General features: G+C 38.9%; 2 protein-coding genes across 4 annotated transcripts in view; one reads left to right on the forward strand and one right to left on the reverse strand.

The window, feature by feature from the left end:
• Window positions 1–548: 548 nt before the first annotated feature.
• On the reverse strand, window positions 549–10,862 carry cpvl (carboxypeptidase vitellogenic like). Its single transcript, XM_088998071.1, has 13 exons — window positions 10,748–10,862; window positions 10,474–10,646; window positions 10,022–10,143; window positions 8,998–9,115; window positions 6,728–6,786; window positions 6,576–6,655; window positions 6,209–6,275; window positions 5,825–5,947; window positions 5,621–5,752; window positions 3,475–3,573; window positions 2,693–2,866; window positions 1,166–1,348; window positions 549–1,104 (listed from the first exon to the last, which is right to left on the reverse strand). The coding sequence occupies exons 1-13, from the start codon at window positions 10,750–10,752 to the stop codon at window positions 1,006–1,008; spliced, it is 1,434 nt and encodes a 477-aa protein (XP_088854197.1). The 5' UTR covers window positions 10,753–10,862; the 3' UTR covers window positions 549–1,005.
• Window positions 10,863–12,160: 1,298 nt separating this feature from the next.
• The window catches only part of chn2 (chimerin 2), a 37,777-nt gene continuing 28,606 nt past the window's right edge, over window positions 12,161–21,331 (forward strand). For 2 of the 3 annotated variants that reach the window (XM_088998072.1, XM_088998074.1), the window contains exon 1: window positions 12,262–12,607. In XM_088998072.1, the coding sequence (XP_088854198.1) occupies window positions 12,559–12,607 (49 nt within the window). In that variant the 5' untranslated portion in view covers window positions 12,262–12,558. The other variant, XM_088998073.1, reaches the window with a different exon arrangement.

Below are 21,331 nucleotides of genomic sequence, written 5' to 3' on the forward strand. Positions count from 1 at the left end.
GTTCAACATTATTGCTGCAGTTACATTCTGAAAATAAAGCACTTGCTCTGCAACATGCAGCCAAACGACTTGCTTGAGGTGATTTCATCACTGGATGTGGAAGGCACAAAAGTGCAAGACAAAGTTGTTGCGAGATGAGTGCTCATTAATAGTTGAAACAGTTTCATCTTTTTATTTATTTCTTTGTAGTCAGTCTCACTTCATGAATTTCATTTGTTTTTCCTGCATAACAGCAATTGTGCAGAATTAAAAACTTACAATAGGCATAAATAAATGTTTTACTACTTTGTGTTTGTTTTTAATATTTCAAATAACAACTAATCAGCCAATGTTCAAGGCAATTTTGTCAAATATCAATTCCAAACGGCGATGATTCTTAATATCAAGGATTGGATCATTTTGTGAAATGGTAGAAAATGCTTTGTGCCCACCGCCCCCTGGTGGCGATTACCAGAACTAAACTGTATTTGTCAAGTCTACTTAATTCGGCTTGTCTGATGATCAACAAAACCTTGCCGAAATATTACAAAATACTTATGAGACACCAGTTTTTTTAAAGTGGCTTTTATTTAATGGAAATTCAAATTAAACATTGATTGTTCACATTTAGGTTTTTGAGGTAATTAAAAAACACGTTTACTGCTGTGTTATGCTGTGTGCTCTTGATTTAATTCATAACATACATATATACACACATATACATAGACATACATGTATACTGTATATACATATATATTATAGTTTATACCTGTATATCCCTATAAAATCACAGACTGACTCCCAATGATTTTTTTAAGTCTTGCAGCAGTTAAAAGGCATTTTGAACAACTTCATTTAAAATAATAAAACACCCAATGTTTCATAAAAACATTGAGAGTGTACAATACCATTGAAGACGGCATGATGGCAATGAAAGCATAAAACAGAATGCCGTGTTGAAATGCAAATTGTGATGAACAGCAATTTAAAGATGAGCCTGATTTGCAGTTTGATCAGGCGAATGCTTCATATCCAGCCTCGTGTCGACAGAAATCTGTCAATCATATCAAAAGACCTTGCTGGCTGGTCGTAAGGCAAAATATGTCCACCTCCTCTGATAATGACCTGCATGATAAGAAGCCACATTTGACACTCAACCACTAATGGGAATGATTCAAGAGCTCACCTGGTAGAACTCTCCCACTTGTCTGACGTAACCAGCCACCTCCGTGTCTTCAGGCTGAAGCTTCCAGGGAAAGCGCGGCGCCGCCTTGTAGTCGTCCGCTCCGGTCCAGTTGACGGTGGGCAAGAATCGCTCGGTCAAAGGAGCCGCCACGATCACATCCAACTGACCGCTGTAGATCAATACCTGCGTTTGAGGAGAGTGAGAGTCTCTTAGATAGCACTTAAGCCAATTAGGCCCACAAAGCATCTACATCAGGGGTCGGGAACCTATGGCTCGTGAGCCATATATGGCTCTTTTGATGATTGCATATGGCTCGCTGATAAAACTAAATACGTATTCTCGTTTTTTCGCCGTTCATTTCCTGTTGGGGCTGCAGTTGGTAGAAACACAATTTTGATTGGATGACACTGACCTAGGTTGGCGGAGAGCGCAATTTTGATTGGATGATACTGGCCGTCATGTGGAAACAGGTAAACGCCCCTTTAAATGAGCTCAACGAGTACACTTCAGCTTGAATGCACCGCAGCATTCGCCTTTGAGAAGAGAAAATCTTCTGATTCTAATTTGCAATGAAACAATTCCATCGATGAAACACTCGAATGTCAGTGACCCCATGTTAACGTTAGCATCAATATACTTCTGCGAGAAGTATATTGCTGATAGCAAGTGTGGAAGCTTATGAGCCGTGTGGAGGCTACCTCGCAGTAACTTCGCCTATGGAGCCGATCGTTTGGCTGGATATTTACCAATCACGAGAAACGGAATACCATTCATGTTAACGGTTAGTACTATCACAAAGTTATTTTAAATAATACATTCTGACATGTTGTTGAAAAGTGGCCGCACGTGCGTGTGTGCACGCGAGCGCGTGTGTGACTCTCACTGAAAAACAGTTCTAAATATTTTACTTTTATGGCTCTCTTAGTCAAAAAGGTTCCGTAAGAAACCTTAGACCCTCCTCTTTCATCAGAAAAAATAGTTACTGTATATGGGTCTGAAGTTATATGAGCTTGAAATGGGGGCAGGTGTACAAAATACAATACAATTCATACATATTGATTTATATAGCGCTTTAGCAACAGCTGAAGCTGTAACAAAGCGTTAACATGGACAAAAGCCAAATGCTGCCCCTTGTGGGAGGGAGAAACATTGCCACAGGTCTGACCAGCACTTTTTTGGCACCAATGCAAGAAAACCCAAAACCTAAACAAATTCGGGACGGGACGTATTTTCATATTTGTTCCTATTTCTTCTTCTTCTTTTCCTTTCGGCTTTTCCCTTCAAGGGGTCACCACAGCGAATCAGTGTCTTCCATCTTCAGAGGTTTGATTCGCATATTTGTTTTGGCCAATTTGCGCTATTTAAATTTGGGATTTAAGCCACAAGCATGGTTGTCATCCTGCACCAGCATTGTGTTTCCCTTTTTGAAAATAAATAAATAAATAAATACATTGACATCCTTGCTCCTTTGCATTTTTGCCTCCAGCGTTCAAAGTCCGAAATGGTTATTCCGTTTCAAATCCTCACTTTGTAGTGATCCATGAGCACGCCCAGCCAGGGCTTGATGCTCTTCATCACATCCTGCATCAGGTGCTTCTCCACTTGTGAGCCGTCGTGGAATTCCAGCTTGCCCACGTGGATGGCACGCCGCACCTCTGGGAGCGTCACAAATGTGGAAAAGTATTCCTGGTCTTCAGGTTCCTGATGTAAAACATGTAGATGTAACTACAAGGGATGCTTCATTAGAAATAAATGAGGTGTATCTAAAAATAAAAATCTACCTTCATAAAGATCATTTTTGTAACTGTTTCGATGACGACTACAGTTCTTGTTGAGTGTAAACATGGATGCCTCACACAATTGCATTCAGCCTTAAATGTGACTTAAAAAAAGAGTACCGTATTTTCTAGTAGATAAACCGCACCGGAGTATAAGGCACACCTCCAAGGAATGGTGTATTTTCAAACGTCTACCGTGTATAAGGCGCACCGGACTATAAGGCGCATAAATAAAAAATGCTTTCCAAATATAACATATAAATATATACGTTTTCCATATAGAAGGCATACCATTTTATAAGGCGCTACAGTAAAGGCTGGCGTGACATATGACTTCTTCAACAGCGGGGAAATGGAGTCGGTGGCTGCTGAAAGGAGTTGCGAGACCTGTTGTGGCTCAATATTACATCACATATAAGGCGCACCTGCGTATAAGGCGCAGGGTCACCTGTTGAAGAAAATCAAGGCTTTTCGGTGTGCCTTATACACCGGAAAATACGGTAAACAATTTATGGTAGTATTTCCGAATACCTGACATAACATGTAGTTGAAATAGTTGGTACAGCCTGTTGCATTCTGGAAGAAGGAAGGGTAAGGTGCCAGGTCGCCATTCAGTAATGTGTCGAAAACCTGGCAGGACACAACAGAAAGAGGAATTCCGATACAGCCTGATTTATTCGCATATTGTGGAAAAAGTCGTTTCAGTGGTTCCATTCAAAAGCTGGCGCTGATACAAATTCAACAAACAGGAAAATTGGTCCTAGAATGTCATATCCTACCTATAATATTTCCTGAAAAGTAATTGTATTTTTTTTATTTTATTTTACAAAGAAATCCAAACTTTTAAAATCGTGAATTTTAGGTTTTCCTTCAAGTCAAGTACCGTATTTTGCGGATTATAGGGTGCACCGCAATATAAGGCACACATTCAATGAATGACATACATTAAAACCAGTGGCGGGTCATGGATTTCATCGCTAGGCCTTCAGTAGTACTATGTCTGAATCAATGTACAGCTGCTAGTGTGGTGTGATTTACTACACGTCCACTAGAGGGTGCCGATAGCAACAAAATAACTTATGACTTGAAGAAACGTAAGAAATACTGTCATTAAACTGTTCATATTTTTACTATGAACATGGGGATTCATGATAACCGCATACAATTGCGATATATTTGCTCTTTTTGCTAGCTTTGGAGCTGTCCAGTCTTTCTTAATAATGTCCATCTATTCTTGAAAAGTCTGTCTTGAAAATGGCTTTGACAGTATATCTGCAACAAAATCTATTTCTTCTCCTCCTCCAGCCATTGTGGGTTGACAAAACCGCAATTAAATCAACACAATATATTTGCTTATACAGCTTGCTATAGATACAGTGTGCTAGCTCTGGCCAGTATGGTCTTATCACTAGCGGCCAGTGATACTATGATCATCACCGTTTGATTCGGAGCCGCCACAAAAATGGACAAAATCCGACTTCAACGGACAGTTAGGACGGCGGAAAAAATCATTTGCACCGCCCTACCCACTCTCGAGAACTTGCACACTGCAAGAATCCAAACAAGGGTGCGGAAAATCCTACTCGACCCTACACACCCTGTCCACCACCTTTTCTAGCTACTCCCTTCAGGCAGGCCCTATCGATCGATGCGCACCAAATCCAGCAGATATTTAAACAGCTTCCTCCCCCAAGCCATTATCTCTAAACAGTAACCCAAATACAACTGTATAGTGCCTCCATTTTTCTCCATTTTTTGATGATACTAGTGAAGCGTGTTCTACCAGAGACAAATTCCTTGTGAGTTCTACATACTTGGCAATAAAGATGATTCTGATTCTGATTCAGATTGGCTAGTCACTAGCCAATCATGTGACCAGCCAATCCTAGTTTGTGAAAACTCTGACGTTTCCAGCGCCTTCCAGGAGGCCTTGAGTTGCCAACTCAAACTGATTGATTAAAGCAACAATTTTATCTACATTGATTTTTAAGCTCCAGGGCCTGCAGGACTGATTGTGAAGGCGTCCAGATAGTTTTCTGGCCTTGGTAACAAATGATGGCTGAAATGTGATGAGTTAAATGCTGCAGTACGAAACACACATCTGGAAGCAGCACAACGGGGGAAAAGCAATGAGAGGATCAAATCTAAAAGAAAATTTGGAATTATTTGATCAGAATTTATGGACAAAATATAATTCACATTAGTCTGTGATTCATATTTTTAGGCCAGCAGAGAAGGCCTTGCAGGCCCTGACGGTCCATCACTGCTCAAAACGTTTTCCATACATAAGGCGCACCAGATTAAAAGGGGCATGGTCATCTTTTGAAATAAAATTGAAGGCTTTTCGGTGCGCCTTATAGTGCAGAAAATACGGTAGTAAACAAAATAATGAAAAACACTTCATTAAAAAATATTTCAATGTGTACTGAATTTATCTAACATTGGATTGGATTGGATATGCCTTTATTAGTCTCACAGTGGAGAAATTTACATTTCACAGCAGCAAAGTGATGAAAGGAATGAAAGTAGAAAAACTTGAAATTGAAGATGACATTGGAATCATCCGTATTTTATATGAAAACCTCAAGAGATTTTTTTTAGCCGTACATTGGATGTGTAGGTTTGACAGATGAAATATGTCTAGATGGCTCAGTGATCATATTGAAACATCATGTACCTTAAAAGCCTCCACCCACTTCTGCTGCTGGATGAGCGCCACGCCCAAGTCGGTCTGCTTGTTGACGAACTGTTTCTGAACTTCATCGATCATGCCCGTTTGGTACAAAAACTCACCGTAGCCACCCAGCATCTGCCAAATGGGATAAGGTTACATGATTTCCCTAGCGAATGACGTGCGACACTCATGCCGGCAGATACGCACCATTTCGGGGTCACACAGGCCGTCACCGATGGCCATGCCCTTGAAGTTGATTTTAACCTTGGCAGTGGGGTTGTTTTTATGGATGTAATAGGAGATGGCAGGAACGTACTTCCCTGCATAGGACTGAAGAGTCACACAGAGAACACATGTTGACTTTTATTGTTTAATGACGGACATTGTGGCGGTGCATGTTAATCTCACAATAAAACTCGGCCATTTTGGAAAACATCTTTTTTTGTGACACACAATTTCAAAATATGATCATGTTTTTGTCATTTTTTTAAAAGAGGTCTAAATCCCACAACGTTTCTATACATGCTAGTGTGCTAAAATAATCGCATCTGTCCAAATGTTTTGTTACCAAAGAAAATGCCAAAGACTTGCCTCTCCCGTGGCATAGAAGTCATTGGACTGGTATTCGGGAAACAGCTGGAAAAACTGGACCAAAGCACTTGGAAAACAAGAGAATAAGACATGTTTTACATGACATGATTTTGTATAGTTGCCCCCATTTCAAGCTCCGATAATTCAAGATCAATATAACTGAGGAATTAACCATTTTTTTTCTGATGAAAGAAGAGAGTCTAAGGTTTCTTACGCTGCATTGAATGTACATGGAGTCCTAAAATTCAATATTCTGCAATTTGAGTGAAAATGACAAAAACCCTGGCACTGGAGTGGACACATTTTTACACATGGTCTGGCAGTAAATGAGTTAAAGTGACGCAAGAAATGGAAGGGAGTGTAGCACCTGTACAGATCTCTGCCAACATCATCCTGATTCTGAGCATAACCGCGGTCGTCGTCAGTGAAGCTGAAACCTGTTCCGACCTGATACACAAAACAAACAAAAGGCTATTTGGAATGTTCTATAAAGCGTGTGGATAGAAACGCAATACCTACTGGATTGTCAATGTATAACACAGAATATCTTGAGGTCCAGGCGTAATCCCTCAAATCCACTGCAAAGACACAAACGTTCATTTAATTTAAAATACTTTTTTTTAGATTCATGTATTCTTTTATTATTCATAATTGTATTTGTGGTTTTACTGTGCTTGTATTTGTGACTGTAAAGTGTCCTTGAGAGTTTTGAAAGGTGTGTATAATAAAACATATTACAGTGATACCTTGGCTTACGAACTTAATTGGTTTCCAGACAGAGTGTGTAAGGCGAAAAGTGTGTATCCCAAAAATTAATTTCCCATAGGAAACCATTAAAATGAGAACAATCCATTCCCAGGTCCCCATAAAACATCATTTTCTACTTTCTAATTTTCTCAGCCTTAAAACTACACAAAATATGCCTTATTTTATGTATAATAAATGTGCTATGGTATTATAATTAAAGAAATAAACTTTACTGTATAATAAAGTCATTTTATTTACCTTTCTGATGGTCGTTGATGGCTTGATGGAATGGAGTGGCTGGTTTCATCAGCGTTAAACACTTGATTAGGAACGTAGCCTTCTTCTTTCACCATCTTGATGAATGATCCCTTGGAGGTGCTTTCTCTGCGATAATTTTACTTTTTTCCTCATCAATTGTGTTCTGTTTAGCTGGGTTGATTCCTTTTTGCATCAAGTGTACAGATAGATGGCTTGTGTGGGTTATTTGTGGAGCCTGAGTGATGGGATATTTTAACCTTCCATTCTACACTCTGCTTTTGAACTATCAAAGTTGAAACAAGTCCAAATTTCACTGTTTTCTATCAATTTTCTCACCACTTTTGTTTTTTGTTTCAAGCTCTGTCGTCTCCCTTTCGTGTGTGTGTGTGTGTGTGTGTGTGTGTGTGTGTGTGTGTGTGTGTGTGTGTGTGTGTGTGTGTGTGTGTGTGTGTGTGTGTGTGTGTGTGTGTGTTTTCTCACTCTTTCTCTGTCGTCTACCTGTTTCTTTAATGTTTAACACCCCCCCTCACTCCTGCGTTTTTGACCAATCATGTGGTTTTAACCGAAAACTGGGGGCGGGGAATAGAGGACAAAACAGTCGGCCACCATTTTCTTGTTAGGTGAACGGGCTCGTTCGCGAACGACACATCACTCATTGTGGCAGCGCTGTGTGTATCCCGAAAAATAGTTTGTATGCCAAGGTAAGATTTTCATAAATGTCACGTTCGTAAACCGAAAAGTTCATAAGCCAAGGGGTTCGTAAACCGAGATATCACTGTATTATTATTATTATTATTATTATTATTATTATTTGTGTGCACACGCCATGGTCGGTCATAAAATGAGCAAACATTCATTTTGCACTCCCCATTTTTAATCAGATTCTATCCCAATTGATGTTCTGCTTCTTTTATAATTTTATTTATTTGACAATAAAGCTGACTTTGACTTTATTTGTGGTTTTATTGTGCTTGTGTTTGTGACTGTAACTTGTCCTTGAGAATTTTGAAAGGTGCGTATAATAAAACATATTATTATTATTAGTGTTGTTGTTGTCATTCTTATTCTAACTATTACTGTTGCTTTATTTTTCATCTTATTATTACTATAGCTTTATTCTTCTTTTTATTATTATTATTATTATTATTATTATTATTATTATTATTATTATTATTATTATTATTATTATTATTATTTGTGTGTGTGTGCCGTGGTTGGTCGAAAAATAAGCAAACATTCATTTTTCACTCTCCATTTTCAATCAGATTGTCTCCGAATTTATCTTCTGCTTTCTAATCGGTTGGATTTTCATTCAAATTAGTCCTAAAATCTATGTATTGTTTTGTCCAAGATTTAACTCAGGCAATTCCAAACAGTGATATCCTGATAATGAAAATCACTCACTGTCATCAGCTCACTGTCAGACCACTGAACAAAATGGTTCAATACACTTGAAATATTCACCAATGTAACAGTGATGGCAACTTGTGTATTGATACCACAGCTCTGGCATTACAGACAGTTTACATTTGGAGTTGTTCGGACTTTAGTTTCATTTTTCCATGATTAGATCAAGATATTGTATTTTGAAGAAAAAAGTACACAAGCTATTTGCCGGACTTGGTCTTGTCCATACTAGTATATGAACATAGCGTCTTTATAGTGTGTGAAAAGCAATATTTATGTTACTCACACTTGAAAGCAAACATTTAAATATTTTGTCTAAATTTGGAGCTTTTCAATCAGACATGTAAACATCACCAATATGGCAGCCTGTTTCTCACCCGTCATGTTCTTATAAACCACGTAGGGTCCGTGTTCCACAAAGAGGCCGAACATGGATGTGCCTCCGGGGCCCCCTTGCAGCCACAACAGGACGGGAGCATTTCGATGAGGAGACGGCTGTAAAAGTCACACAAAATATCTTCGTGAGATTTCAGGAGTATGTTTTTTTGAAGTGTTTTTTTTTTCTTAACAGACTTTCACCCCCACCCCCCCCCCCCACACACACACACACACACACACACACACACACACACACACACACACACACGGCTCCAAAACAAAGTATTTCAATGTTACTTGGTAAAAAAGGTTAAGGGTGATATTTGTTGGTAGAGCGGTCAGACGCTGTATTGTAGTTCAGCCTTTGTGGACTTGCTATATCGTTCATTTTTTTAAAGCATAAAAACAAAAATAAACAAATTAGAGGCCAGCATACTAAATTTAAACACCTATTTTCTTCCATAGATTTTAGAAGTGAGTCAATTAGGCACATAATCCCGTTATTATCATTGTGGCTCCATCTTGGTATAATCCCGTTATAATCATTGTAGCTCCATCTTGGTACTCACTCAAACCACTGTCTGCTTGATACTTTGCACATTGTCTCACAGTTGTTCCTGAGCGGCACCATTTACAATAAGGAATTAGATTAGATTATCTTTAATTAGTGTCCGCCATACTTATTTGTCATGTCTTTTTTTATGATGATACCTGTGCAGTGTGTTCTACCGGGGACAAATTCCTTGTGCGTTCTACATACTGGGCCAATAAAGATAGTTCTGAATCTGATATGGTTAAAACAGGTTTGTTTTGTAAATAAAAACAAAAATGGGAATAACAAGATTGTACACTTATTTTTCTTGCAAAGGTTTGAATTTTGGACATGATTAAGCAAGAGAGGAATGTGGGGGAAAAAAAAATTTGTGAGTTTATACAGCTGGATAAACATATAGGATAATAATTGTAATTGCAGCAAATTACAGTATTAACATACTAATGCTGTTTGGAGAGATTTGTGATTACCTTGAGCGCTGGGAAGAACCAGAAGAAGAGGTTACTGTTATATTTCTTGTTGACAGTGAGATAGCCCGCATAACTCTTCACGTTTTCACCAGGCAGCTCTCCAACTATACTCAATTTCCTGGCTGAAAAAAACAATGAAAACAAATACATCGAGATTCTGTATTTATTCTATTTTAAAAAATGTTAAGAGCTATCACGTTTCAATAATTTCCACATTTGTAAAGTGACAAACATTTTAGGGTGAAATTCTCAAATTTCAATGTAATTTTTCGAAACGATACAGATTTGATAGGAAAGATAATATACCTCATGATTGCTTTATTGTTATGTACTGTATATAATACTTGCTCCATGTACGTAGCACTTTGAAAGTGCTATATGGTGGTAAATAAAGTTGAGTTGAAAGTTGAGGTGAGTCGAGTTGTGTAATGATAAATGTAGAAATCTACTACCTTCGTCGATCGCGCCCTTCTCCAGGTAAGGAGTGAGAAAGAGAGGAACTCCGGGGTCCACACCATTGAGGCTACTGACATTAAGTGACTTTCGGCAGAAAAGGGACGAGCATCGGCGTGTTTGGACTGGAACCTGAGCGGCCCACAGTAGTAACAGGACACCCATCCACGCTCTGCCAATATTTTGTCGGCACAAACGTTAAATACGCCGGCATCAAATGTCAGTATGCGAAGATGTATTTTATTTTACGTATTTAAATCTAGTCAAACTCACCCCATGTTTGTTCAACGAAGAAGTTCTTCGGTCACGCAAAAGCAATACCCTTGTCACGTGACCATCTGAAAAGAGCCGTCACGTGATCGTGACCACATGACACCCTCTGTTTCCCCCGAACGACGGCACGCTGGGAAACAAAACAAACACAAGCCATTTACGTTGATTTTTCAGATTGATTGGGTGTTTTTATGACACCACGTGACACCGTTTATTGGGTTGAAAGTGAAAACACTTGTGATGCTGAGCATTTTGGAGGACACTGATTTGCTGTGGCGACCCCTTGAAGGGAAAAGCCGAAAGGAAAAGAAGATGGTTGCTTATTGGGACCATGTAAACTACAAACCTCCACACATTTACGATTATTGTCGGGTTCCACTTGAGTGTTAACACTGAAAATATTTAACATTGTAAGTACTCAACAGCAGCAGTAGTGGTTTAAGAGTGTCTTTTAACCCCACTTTTTTAGCATTTGAATGATGAAATTGATTTGTATTGGTTGGATTAGTAGCCTTTATTCGTCTCACAGCGGGGAAATTTACATTTCACAGCAGTGAAGTGATTAAAGTAAGAGGAAAGGAAAAGGTAGAAAAATAAAAAATAGAGGCGCTGCTGTAAGGGCAGCCACTCTCGTGGCGTCATCCTGAAGTCAAAAGAACAAATATAAACGAAATAACAAAATAATATGACATCACAAAGACCCAGTCATTCAATCTTAAGCACTTTCTGCATCCGCTTTGTATGAGTTCTAGATGAAAGAGGAGAGGATCAAACCGTCCTTTTCACAATGGATCAAGGATGTCATGGTGAAATGCGCACGTCTGCTACAACCTAAATGTTGAAAGAAAACGTGAAACTGTAGTATCCAATGTGTAAATTACCAAACAACCACTGAGCTAAATTAACCCCTTTCCCTCTATATGGTTAAATAAAATGTTTACATTCAATTGTGTCATTAACTAATTGTTTATTGTAACATAATGTGATATAACGATGTTAGAAAAATAATTGTACACATTCATTTCACACAAAGTAGTTCTTGTGAAATAAACTTTATATTATTATATTATATTTAATAAAAAATTACATTTCACAGCAGCAAATTGATTTTAATCACAAGGTGAAGACTTTTTTTAAATAGTAAACAATTTAGGTCAACAAGTTGAAAGTCGGTACTTAAGTGACGCCAGGACGTCACTGTGCCTCGACGAAATGAAAGAGTAGACACACTAGAGGACGCTCTTTCCCCAGATATGAATTCGAACCCAATACGACATCACGTTTGAATTCAGTCTATATCCTGTATGTACAATGAATGTGTCTTAATGAGTATTTTTTGCGCGCATCCTTAAAATCAGATTTGTGGTTTTTTTCTGATTTTTTGTCAACCCTGGTTGCTACGTTTTGGCTTTGAGTGCACCAAGTCCGACTTTCACTTTAAGAAGGCGCGTCTGTGCTTCTGCGGCGGAGTGTGTTAAATCCTGCGAGCCTCCTGGAGGCACATGGAGGTAGGCGGCCGTACGTTTGCATCACAACCTGTAGACATGTGAGCTTCATTCGTTGGACATTCCCATGTGGTCTCTCGAGCCTTTTTTTTTTATTCTGAAGCACTTTCGTTTCTTGCTCCAATTTGAGCCTCCTAGGCGACCGGGCGCATTGAGATGATTGGATCTGTTCATTCATAGAAAAATAGGAAGACTCGTGAACGACGGTGGATCTGTCATGAGTGTCATGGAGGCACCTACAGAATGGATCTGCTGCTGCCGGGAGCGCACCTTAAATGAGCGACAGTAAAGAAGAGGAGGGACAGGATGGCAACCTCCAGTAATTCCAGCCTCTCCGGTTCATCCGTGTCATCTGGTAAGAGTTGAAATCCACCGTCTCACATAAACATTCATATGTCGGTAAACTTGGGTAGTCGCATATAAAATGTTACAGGAGCCTGTTGTTTTTATTCTTGCAATCGGAAAGCACCCTCTCCCTTATTTGTGCACACTAATTGGCATCTCAGCACGACATTGTCAATCACATCCATAGTTTCCTTTCCACTTGGTGGTGGGCTGCAAGGGAGGAACACGTTGGCATGTTGTAGTCCACTTTCCATGCATGTGGCGCCAAGTTTGGAAGTTCTGTGGGGTTGTCAAAATCCAAAATATGTCACAATACAGTGACACAGAACTTCTTATATAATGTAGTCCTGTTTGAATTCATTGGGGTTTAGTTTAGCAGGAAAATATGTGTCACTTTTTCTATCTTGAGAGCATTGTTGTACGGCAGATCTTTACATTAAGAATTCAAGAAAGGTTTCTAGAATTTTAATTCTGCCATTCTCTCATACACCACAATATCTTAATTATTTTAATGAATTTCTTTGTTTTTGTTATGCTTACTGTGAAACTTCTTTAGTATCAGTCTTTGCTATAAGTTATCTGGATGTAAATGTACTGTATAGTTTTACTCTGAATCTGTGTGCCAGTTCCAAGTTGAAATCCACCTGTGACTATTTTCCAATGATGTCCAATAGTGTCCAGAAATCTAAATTCACACCATGAAATAAGAATGTTCAATTGTGATAGGTTATCGGCGGTTGAATCTGATTGCAGTGTACAATTGTACTGCATCACACCTTGACTCGTGATTTCTTTGAATTGAGTCAACATTGTTCAAAGTGAACCTGCGTTTGGTTATAAATGATTTGGATACAAAGTAATTAGGTTCATCAACAACATTTTAAAAGAAATATAAGATTGTTCAAGTTGGTGATAGTGTTCGCAATGGGCTAATGTTTCATTTTATATCCACTGGGTTACATTTTAACTAATTCACTGCCAGATGTGCAAAAATGTGTCCACTCCAGTGCCAGTTTTTTGGGTCATTTTCACTCAAATTGCAGGACCCACAGAATATTGAGTTTTAGGACTACATAAACACTTAATGCAGCGTAAAAAAACCTCAGACGCTCTTCTTTCATCATTAAAAAAAGTTAATTCCAAAGTTATATGGGTGTAAAGTTATCTGAGCTTGAAATGGGGGCATCTGTAAAAAAGACAAATGCTGCCCCCTGATGGAAGGGGAAAACATTGCCAGAGGTTTGACCAGCGCTTTATCAGCCACCCCCCCAAGAAAAAACAACCCGAACAAATTCAGGAATGGCGCTCCACATCATATTTTCAATTCCCGAATAAACTCGGGAATTGCAGTGAATGAGTTAACACACTGTATTACATATTCTTGTTTATATTTAGGACGAATTCCACTGTCTCAAAATGACCACCAGATCCAATACAACTTGAATTACAAAGCATACAGTATTAATATCGCACCTCGACTGAAACGGATTAATTGCATTTCCATTCATTTCAGTAGGAATCCTTACCTTAGTTTGCAAATATTTCAGTTTGAGCAAAGTTCCTCAGTAGTGGATCCCTGCATCCTCTTCGTACATCTCTATTTTTTTTCACAAATTTTCTTCAGTATTTTTTCCCCATTTTTTGAGGGCGCATTAGCCATTTCTCACACATTTTAGGTGCAAATTTTGTATGATTGTTATTTTTTTTATGATTTTCAGGGGTTCTATGGTTACCCCCAGTGGATTTTAATGAGCATCAATTATACACCAGTTTTCACTATTCCTCGCTTGGTCTGCTGTATATTAACTCAAAAATGTGTCCAATCCTGTGCCAGTGTTTGTCATTCTCACTTGAATTCCAGGACCCAAAGAATATTGAGTTCTATGACTACATAAACATTCAATACAGCGTTAGAAACCTTACACGCTCTTCTTTGATCAGGAAAAAAGTGTTAATTCCTAAATTATATGGGTCTGGAGTTATATTAGCTTGAGATAAAGGCAGCTGTCCAAAATACAGTGCGATACATACATATTGGTTTATATAGCGCTTTATCAACTGCTGATGCTGGAACAAAGCGCTAACATGGAAAAAAGCTGCCCCCTTGTGGAAAAGGTAAAAACCTTGCCAGAGGCCATGGCCAGCGCTTTATTGGCACCCAAGCATGAAAAAACAAAACAGAATTTGGTAATGGCACTCTACACCATATTTTCAATTCCCGAATAAATTTGTGAATGGCAGTGAATGAGTTGAAGACAATTCTATCCACGGTATGCTATGACTATTGCCTTGCTTGCTTGAAGAGGAAACACTTTTCTTTTCGACAGTATTGGGAGGGCTGTCATTACGACTCGGCGTAATTATCAGAGGTTACTAGCTGCAATGCCGCCAGCGATGGAATGGTTGTCACAAGGGTATGATTATTTTCAAGTAGAGCTTTTTGGCAGGCAGACTCAACATTTGAATAATCTCCACCACGCGGCAAACTGAATCCTGGCTGGTGATGTTTGCTGACCCAAATCAGGCCGTCTGTTCTGGCTGGAAAGGAAGTGCTTTTTGGCTCACTCTACCTTCACCAGCGTGTTGCGAGTATGGGTTAATAAAACGCTACACCTTTTCTATAGGAGAACAATACAATATATGTGGAAGTATGAACACAATAGATACAGCGTTAGATGAACTGTTGTTACTTATTTCAAGGTGGAGAAGTCCTAATGTCAAAAACACATTGTTGGCATAAGTACAACGCAGAGCATTTACACCAGGGGTGTCAAACTCATTTTTTTGCCCCTGGCCACATTATAGTTACGGTTTCCTCTCGAGGGCTATTTTAAATTTGGGTAAGCCATTAGAATGGGTTATCTCCTCCACATATCACAAATGGGGCTCACAGCAAATTAATGTCTAACTAGTTTTCAAATCTGAAGTCCAGAATAATAGCTGTTATTCTGGTTTACATACTAGTGCAGCGTGTTCTACCGGAAACAAATTCCTTGTGTGTCCTACATACTTGGCAATAAAGATGATTCTGATTCTGATATGACAATTTGAAATTCTTGTTCGGACTTTAGCAAGAATTATGGAACTTGACATACTTAATTTGCTTTTGCGGGCCGAATAAAATGCCATATTTGGCCCCTGGGCTTTGACTTTGCCACCTGTGATCGACAGTAACAACAATGCTCTATTTTCCGTATGGCGTTCAAGAGAGAAATGATAGTTTATGACGGATTAAAGAAAAAAAAACACAAGTACAGTAAAGTCTCGTTATATCGATATCGGTTATAACGATAGTACCGCTTATTACGATATTATTTTCATTTCCCTTGCACATTTCTAGTCTTTTTATGTATAATTAGTACCGTTTAATACGATACCCGGTTGTTACGATAATCCGGTTATTACGGTGCTCCTTTTCATCCCCCGCCGGCCATTTTTGTTGTTTACATCGATATATCCGTCGCGCCATTGGTCAACTTGGTCACGTGTCTTGTTACGTGGCAGCTCTCCCGAGCAGACGCCATTTTCAGACGGCAGCTCGTGTGTATCAGACGGCTGCTCGTGTGTCTTCAACAATGGACTGTTTTGGATGCCATCAGAGCAATTTCCAAAGCGTGGAGCACGGTGTCCGAAAACACCATCAAGAACTGCTTCCGTCACTGCAAATTTGAAAATCCAGGGTGCAGTGAGGAAACATCTGCAGCTAACGAAGAGGATGACTACAACATTCCTCTTGCAGTGTTGGCTGAAAAGCTAAAAGTCGCCGACATTGCATCATATGTCGCAGTCGACAAAGACATTGCGACATTCCCAAGCTCATCAGATGCGGATATCGCAGCGGAGGTCAAAGCCAAGTATGCCACAGTAGATTCCCGTGATGATGATGATGCTGATGACGATGAAGAAGTAGCGACTGAATGCACACCTTTTGCAACTTCGACAAAAGCGTTGCAAGGGGTTGCGGACACGCGATCTTTCTTTGAATCCGTAGAAAATGCATCCGTTTTTTTAGAAACGTTAAACAAGATGGAAGTGTTCATATTAAAATATAAAAATGGGAAGCAGAAGAAGATTGATGACTTTTTTAAATAGCTTACATACATACTAATTGCAGTGTTATGTACACGTACTGTTACATGAATGCAAGCGTTTTTTGCAACAATGTTTGTTGTGTTGTCTGCTGAAGCGTCATGATTTTGAAAATGACTGTACATTCCATACTGTGCATTAAAGGGCAACCAACATCACTTTTTGTGTTTCTTGAGTCAGTCAAAAAGCTGTTGTAACGTCACAGCTGCGCGCCGGCATTCTATTCAGCCACTCTCGAACGTCACGTAAGTTATGTAAACGTTGCAGTTTTTCATCCATGTACAGTATTTAATTGTGTTGCATCCAGATATCTTTATTGTTTGCAACAATCACTGTTTTTCATATGATTGTACATGCTGGCGTTCGTGACTTCGTGTGAATAGAACTTGACGATTTAGCATTGGTTGGTTGCATTTTTGAAAGGAAATAGTCATTAAAAAGTGTAAAGACGTTTTTATTTTATGCACAACTTTATTTTTCACTTCACTACTGTACAAAAAACATGTTAGATACGCAATCCATGAACCCAATGATGAAATTACATGCCATAACAAAGATGCCGCATTTACGCACCCCCCCCCCCCCACAGGATCGGATATATCGATAGTCCCGGTTATATCGATATTTTTTCGGATTCCCTTGCGTATCGATATAACGAGACTTTACTGTATATGGAATCAAAGCGAAGGTTCTCTGCTGCACACCACCCGGCACCTGTTTCTGCTAGCGACTATTATTCACCTCAAAATTCACTTCTTACATTTATCCTCCTTTCCAGTGAGGACCGTGTGAAACGGAATTTGTAGAGGACAAGTACAGTGATTTGCAGATGATGTTTTACACCATTGCTGAGGCTATTGTAATGTGAACGTTCCACTGAGAGACATTGTACCTGCTGGCTGTAATCTACACCAAGGCAACCTTGCATCACATCTTATTTTTTTGGACTGGAGTCATCACACACAGATGGTCTGCCTACTGCTGACACCCGCACGCACGCACGCATGCCACACACACACACACACACACACACACACACACACACACACACACACACACGCACGCACGCACGCACGCACACACACACACACACACACACACACACACACACACACACACACACACACACACACACACACACACGCGCATGCACACACACGCGCACGCACATACACGCACGCACGCACAGAGGTATAGCAACAATGTTCTTGTTATCCTTCCTCTTGGATGGTTCTGTAAACCTTTTATCCAGTTTGGTAACAGCTACATGAATTTATGACCTTACAGTGTAATGTGAGTTGTGCAAGAACACAACGCCCATGAGGGAAACGATAACAGAACCTTGTAGTATGACTGGCCACATTCCGCTCATTGCATGGCAAATAAAAAACATTATATGACCTTTTAGCACCATTTTGAACACTGACATCTGAGAAAGAGATTGTATTTATGTATATATGTATTTATTACGTATTATTTTACTGTATTAATATTTACCATATTTAATATTTAATATTTAATAATTTATTTTTTTATTTTTTTATTTTTCATTTTTCATTTTTTATTTATTTGTTATTTTTTATTATTTAACATTTAATATTTAATGTTTAATATTTAATGTTTAATATTTAATATTTAATATTGTTTATCATTTAGCATTTCTTAGTTGTTTAGTTATTATATCTGTTTATTTATTTATTTATTTATTTATTACTTATTACATGGCTAGAATTAAAGGGTAATTTAGCAGTTAATTAATTCTTGCACTCTTAGTGTAAATATCCCCCGTATGTTTGAAGTGGTGTCAGGCATCTAACCAAGTAGATGGAAAATATGTTGAATGACTTATTTATAATAGTTGTTGTGCAACGATAGTTCCTTGATAATGGGGGGGTTGAATAGAAAAGAATTGCCATAACCTCCCATAACGATGATAATGATGAAGGTTAACATTCTAAATCTTTAGCTTTTTTAACACAACCACAAAGGACACATCCTTCCTCCAAGGTGAACAGGAAAAAAAAGCAATGCTTTATCAGCTATTCTATGCAAATAATTTTTATTTTAGTTTATTTTTTTTAGGTGGGGGGTTATGCTGTGGCCTCTACTTTGGTTTGTTTTTAACTTGGCCGTGACACTGCTGACTGACTGAGAGGACAATCTGGCCAAAATAACAATACCTCTCCCGGCAAATTGGCGTTTTCATGTTTATGTTTGTTAAAGTAATTATACGTGCCTTGCGTCCTGTATGTCATGCATATTAGCATATTTGACAATAAAGCTGACTTTGACTTTGATAAGAATACATTTCATTTATAAGCACTTCGCTGGTTGTTGATTGACGTTAGTAAATACAGTAAAAATGCTTTGTGACGTATCCCTGACATCACCCTGATTTTACCAACTACTCAATTATAATTCATTCAGAATTTCACATGTACCAGTAGCTTGGTTCTTCTCAAACTGCCAACAGGCCTTAAAATATCTTAACTCTTTCCACTTTTCTCACCAGTTTTTTCCCTTTGTGGCAGTCCTTTTCGTCCATGACAATTGCCCCGTGTTTTTATGGTTCAGTGAGAAATACAATATAATGGATTGGATTGGATTGGATGAGCCTTTATTAGTCTCACAATTGTGAAATTTCCATTTCACAGCAATAAAATGATGAAAGTAAGAGGAATGGAAAGGAACAGGACCTGCTGTAAAGGCAGCCACTCTCGCGGCGCCATGTTGAAATTAAAACAACAACAAGACAATTGCAATTTTTTGATGATGATACTAGTGCAGCATGTTCTACCGGAAACAAATTCCTTGTGTGTTCTACATACAGTATTTGGCAATAAAGATGATTCTGATTCTGATTCTGATTCTGATTCTGAAAACAGCTACTAACAAATAATGTGACACAACACAGTTATTATTTACAACCGAGTAGGAGATATTGGAATTATTTTATTTATAGCTTGAAGTGCTATAAATTTAGATTCATTAGAAATAAACCAAATATTCATAACAGCTAAAGATAAAACCCGACGTCACTTCTTTGTTTTTTAACTGACACCAGAAAAACGTTTTATAGCATCTAAAATACCTAAAACATGCAGTATGATCTTTTTAGTCAAATGCAAAACACCAATAAAAATGACTTAAAGTGTCCAAAATCTGCAAAAAAATGAGCTGTGAATTGGGCATTTTCAGAAATTCCCGCCGCCCTTTCGTGACGTCACGCCAAGACGTCTTGCATTGCTTGTGAATCAAAACAATGGCTTCAGATTCGGAGAACATGTTTTCTTGTTACACATCCAGTTATGAATATGATTCAAATAGTCCTGATGAGCAAAGCATACCTGTTTGCAATCGATTAAAGAATTTATTTGGGCCATTTTGAGGCAAACGGGAGGCAGAGGAAGAGGCAGGAGGAAGAGGCAGAAAACTGGCGACCAGCTCCGGTGAGGAATGAATCAGCTCGTTTCCACAGGCTGATACTATCTTTCCATGGAGTTTGCCTCCCTCTGCTGGCGGCTTTTGGGTGTAAGACATGGTTTAAAAAAAACAGTACAGCAAAATACATTGACGGGATGGAAAGACGCTACAATGCGTCTTTTTTTACGGTGAGGAGACGGTCCTTTTCTGACGTCACGTACGGACTCGTCACCAACTCAAAAACAAGACTTCCTGAATGTTCAGCGCGAGTCTTAAAACGTAAAATATATCTATATGCGGTGGAATCTTATTAAAATACCCCCAGTAGAAGTCATTTGAAGCCATTTTACAAATTATGGACACAACTTGTCCGGAGACGTCGGTTGTCCTTTAAGCACCTTCTGCACCCTCTTTGTTGCATGAAGCAGTTCTAGATGAAAAAGGAAGAGGATCAAAGCGTCCTTTTCACCAGTGGATTGGGGATTTCATGGTGAAATGTGCACGTCAGCTACAAGCTAAATGTTGAAAGCAAACACTGTAGCATCCATTGACGAAAAAAGATTATCTCACATTCCCTGTCCCACATAAATCCGCTTCAATTCCAAGCTGAGAGAGTTCTACATATGCATCGCATACTATTAATATTGTATTGTAAATGATGTGGAGCCTCAAAACCTGACACAGCATTCCTGATGCTAGTTGACCACTGTTACGCTTAAGTATTTCACTGTTAATGCAAACGCTGTACTTTTCTAAAAAAAATAATCTACCTACATAACTTTTCCACATTTTTTTTTTTTGTGCACGAGAGCAGGGGTGTCAAAATCAGGTCCTCAAGGGCCGCCGTCCTACATGCTTTCTAAGTCTCCCTGTTGCAACGCACCTGACTCAAGGGAACAGTCTCATTGGACACACCTGATTCTAATGATCAGATCATCAGCAAGCTCTGCGGAAGTCTGACATGAGCCCGTTCCCTTGAATCAGGTGCGTTGCAATAGGAAGACCTGGAAAACATGTAGGATGGCGGCCCTTGAGGACCAGAGTTTGACAACCCCGCCACTAGAGTATCACATACCATAGCTGCCCTTAAAGCACAACCCACACCATAGCATCTAAAATATCCAAAACACGCAGGCTGATATTTTTAGTCAAGTGCAAAACACCAATAAGAATTAGTTAAAGTGTCCCAAAACTACTTCAAAATGACCTCGGAGATTGCGAG

The sequence above is a fragment of the Hippocampus bargibanti genome, linkage group LG06, assembly GCF_051943395.1.
Source record: "Hippocampus bargibanti isolate YZ-2025 linkage group LG06, ASM5194339v1, whole genome shotgun sequence".
NCBI classification, from domain to species: Eukaryota; Metazoa; Chordata; class Actinopteri; order Syngnathiformes; family Syngnathidae; genus Hippocampus; species Hippocampus bargibanti.

Excerpts from the sequence above, each read along its gene's own strand:
- cpvl (XM_088998071.1), bottom strand. Across the intron at positions 9,116-10,021 it reads GGTTCTTCCCAGCGCTCAAG|CCGTCTCCTCATCGAAATGC; the intron begins GTAATCACAAAT and ends TGACTTTTACAG. Across the intron at positions 2,867-3,474 it reads TCAACTACATGTTATGTCAG|GAACCTGAAGACCAGGAATA; the intron begins GTATTCGGAAAT and ends GTTTTACATCAG.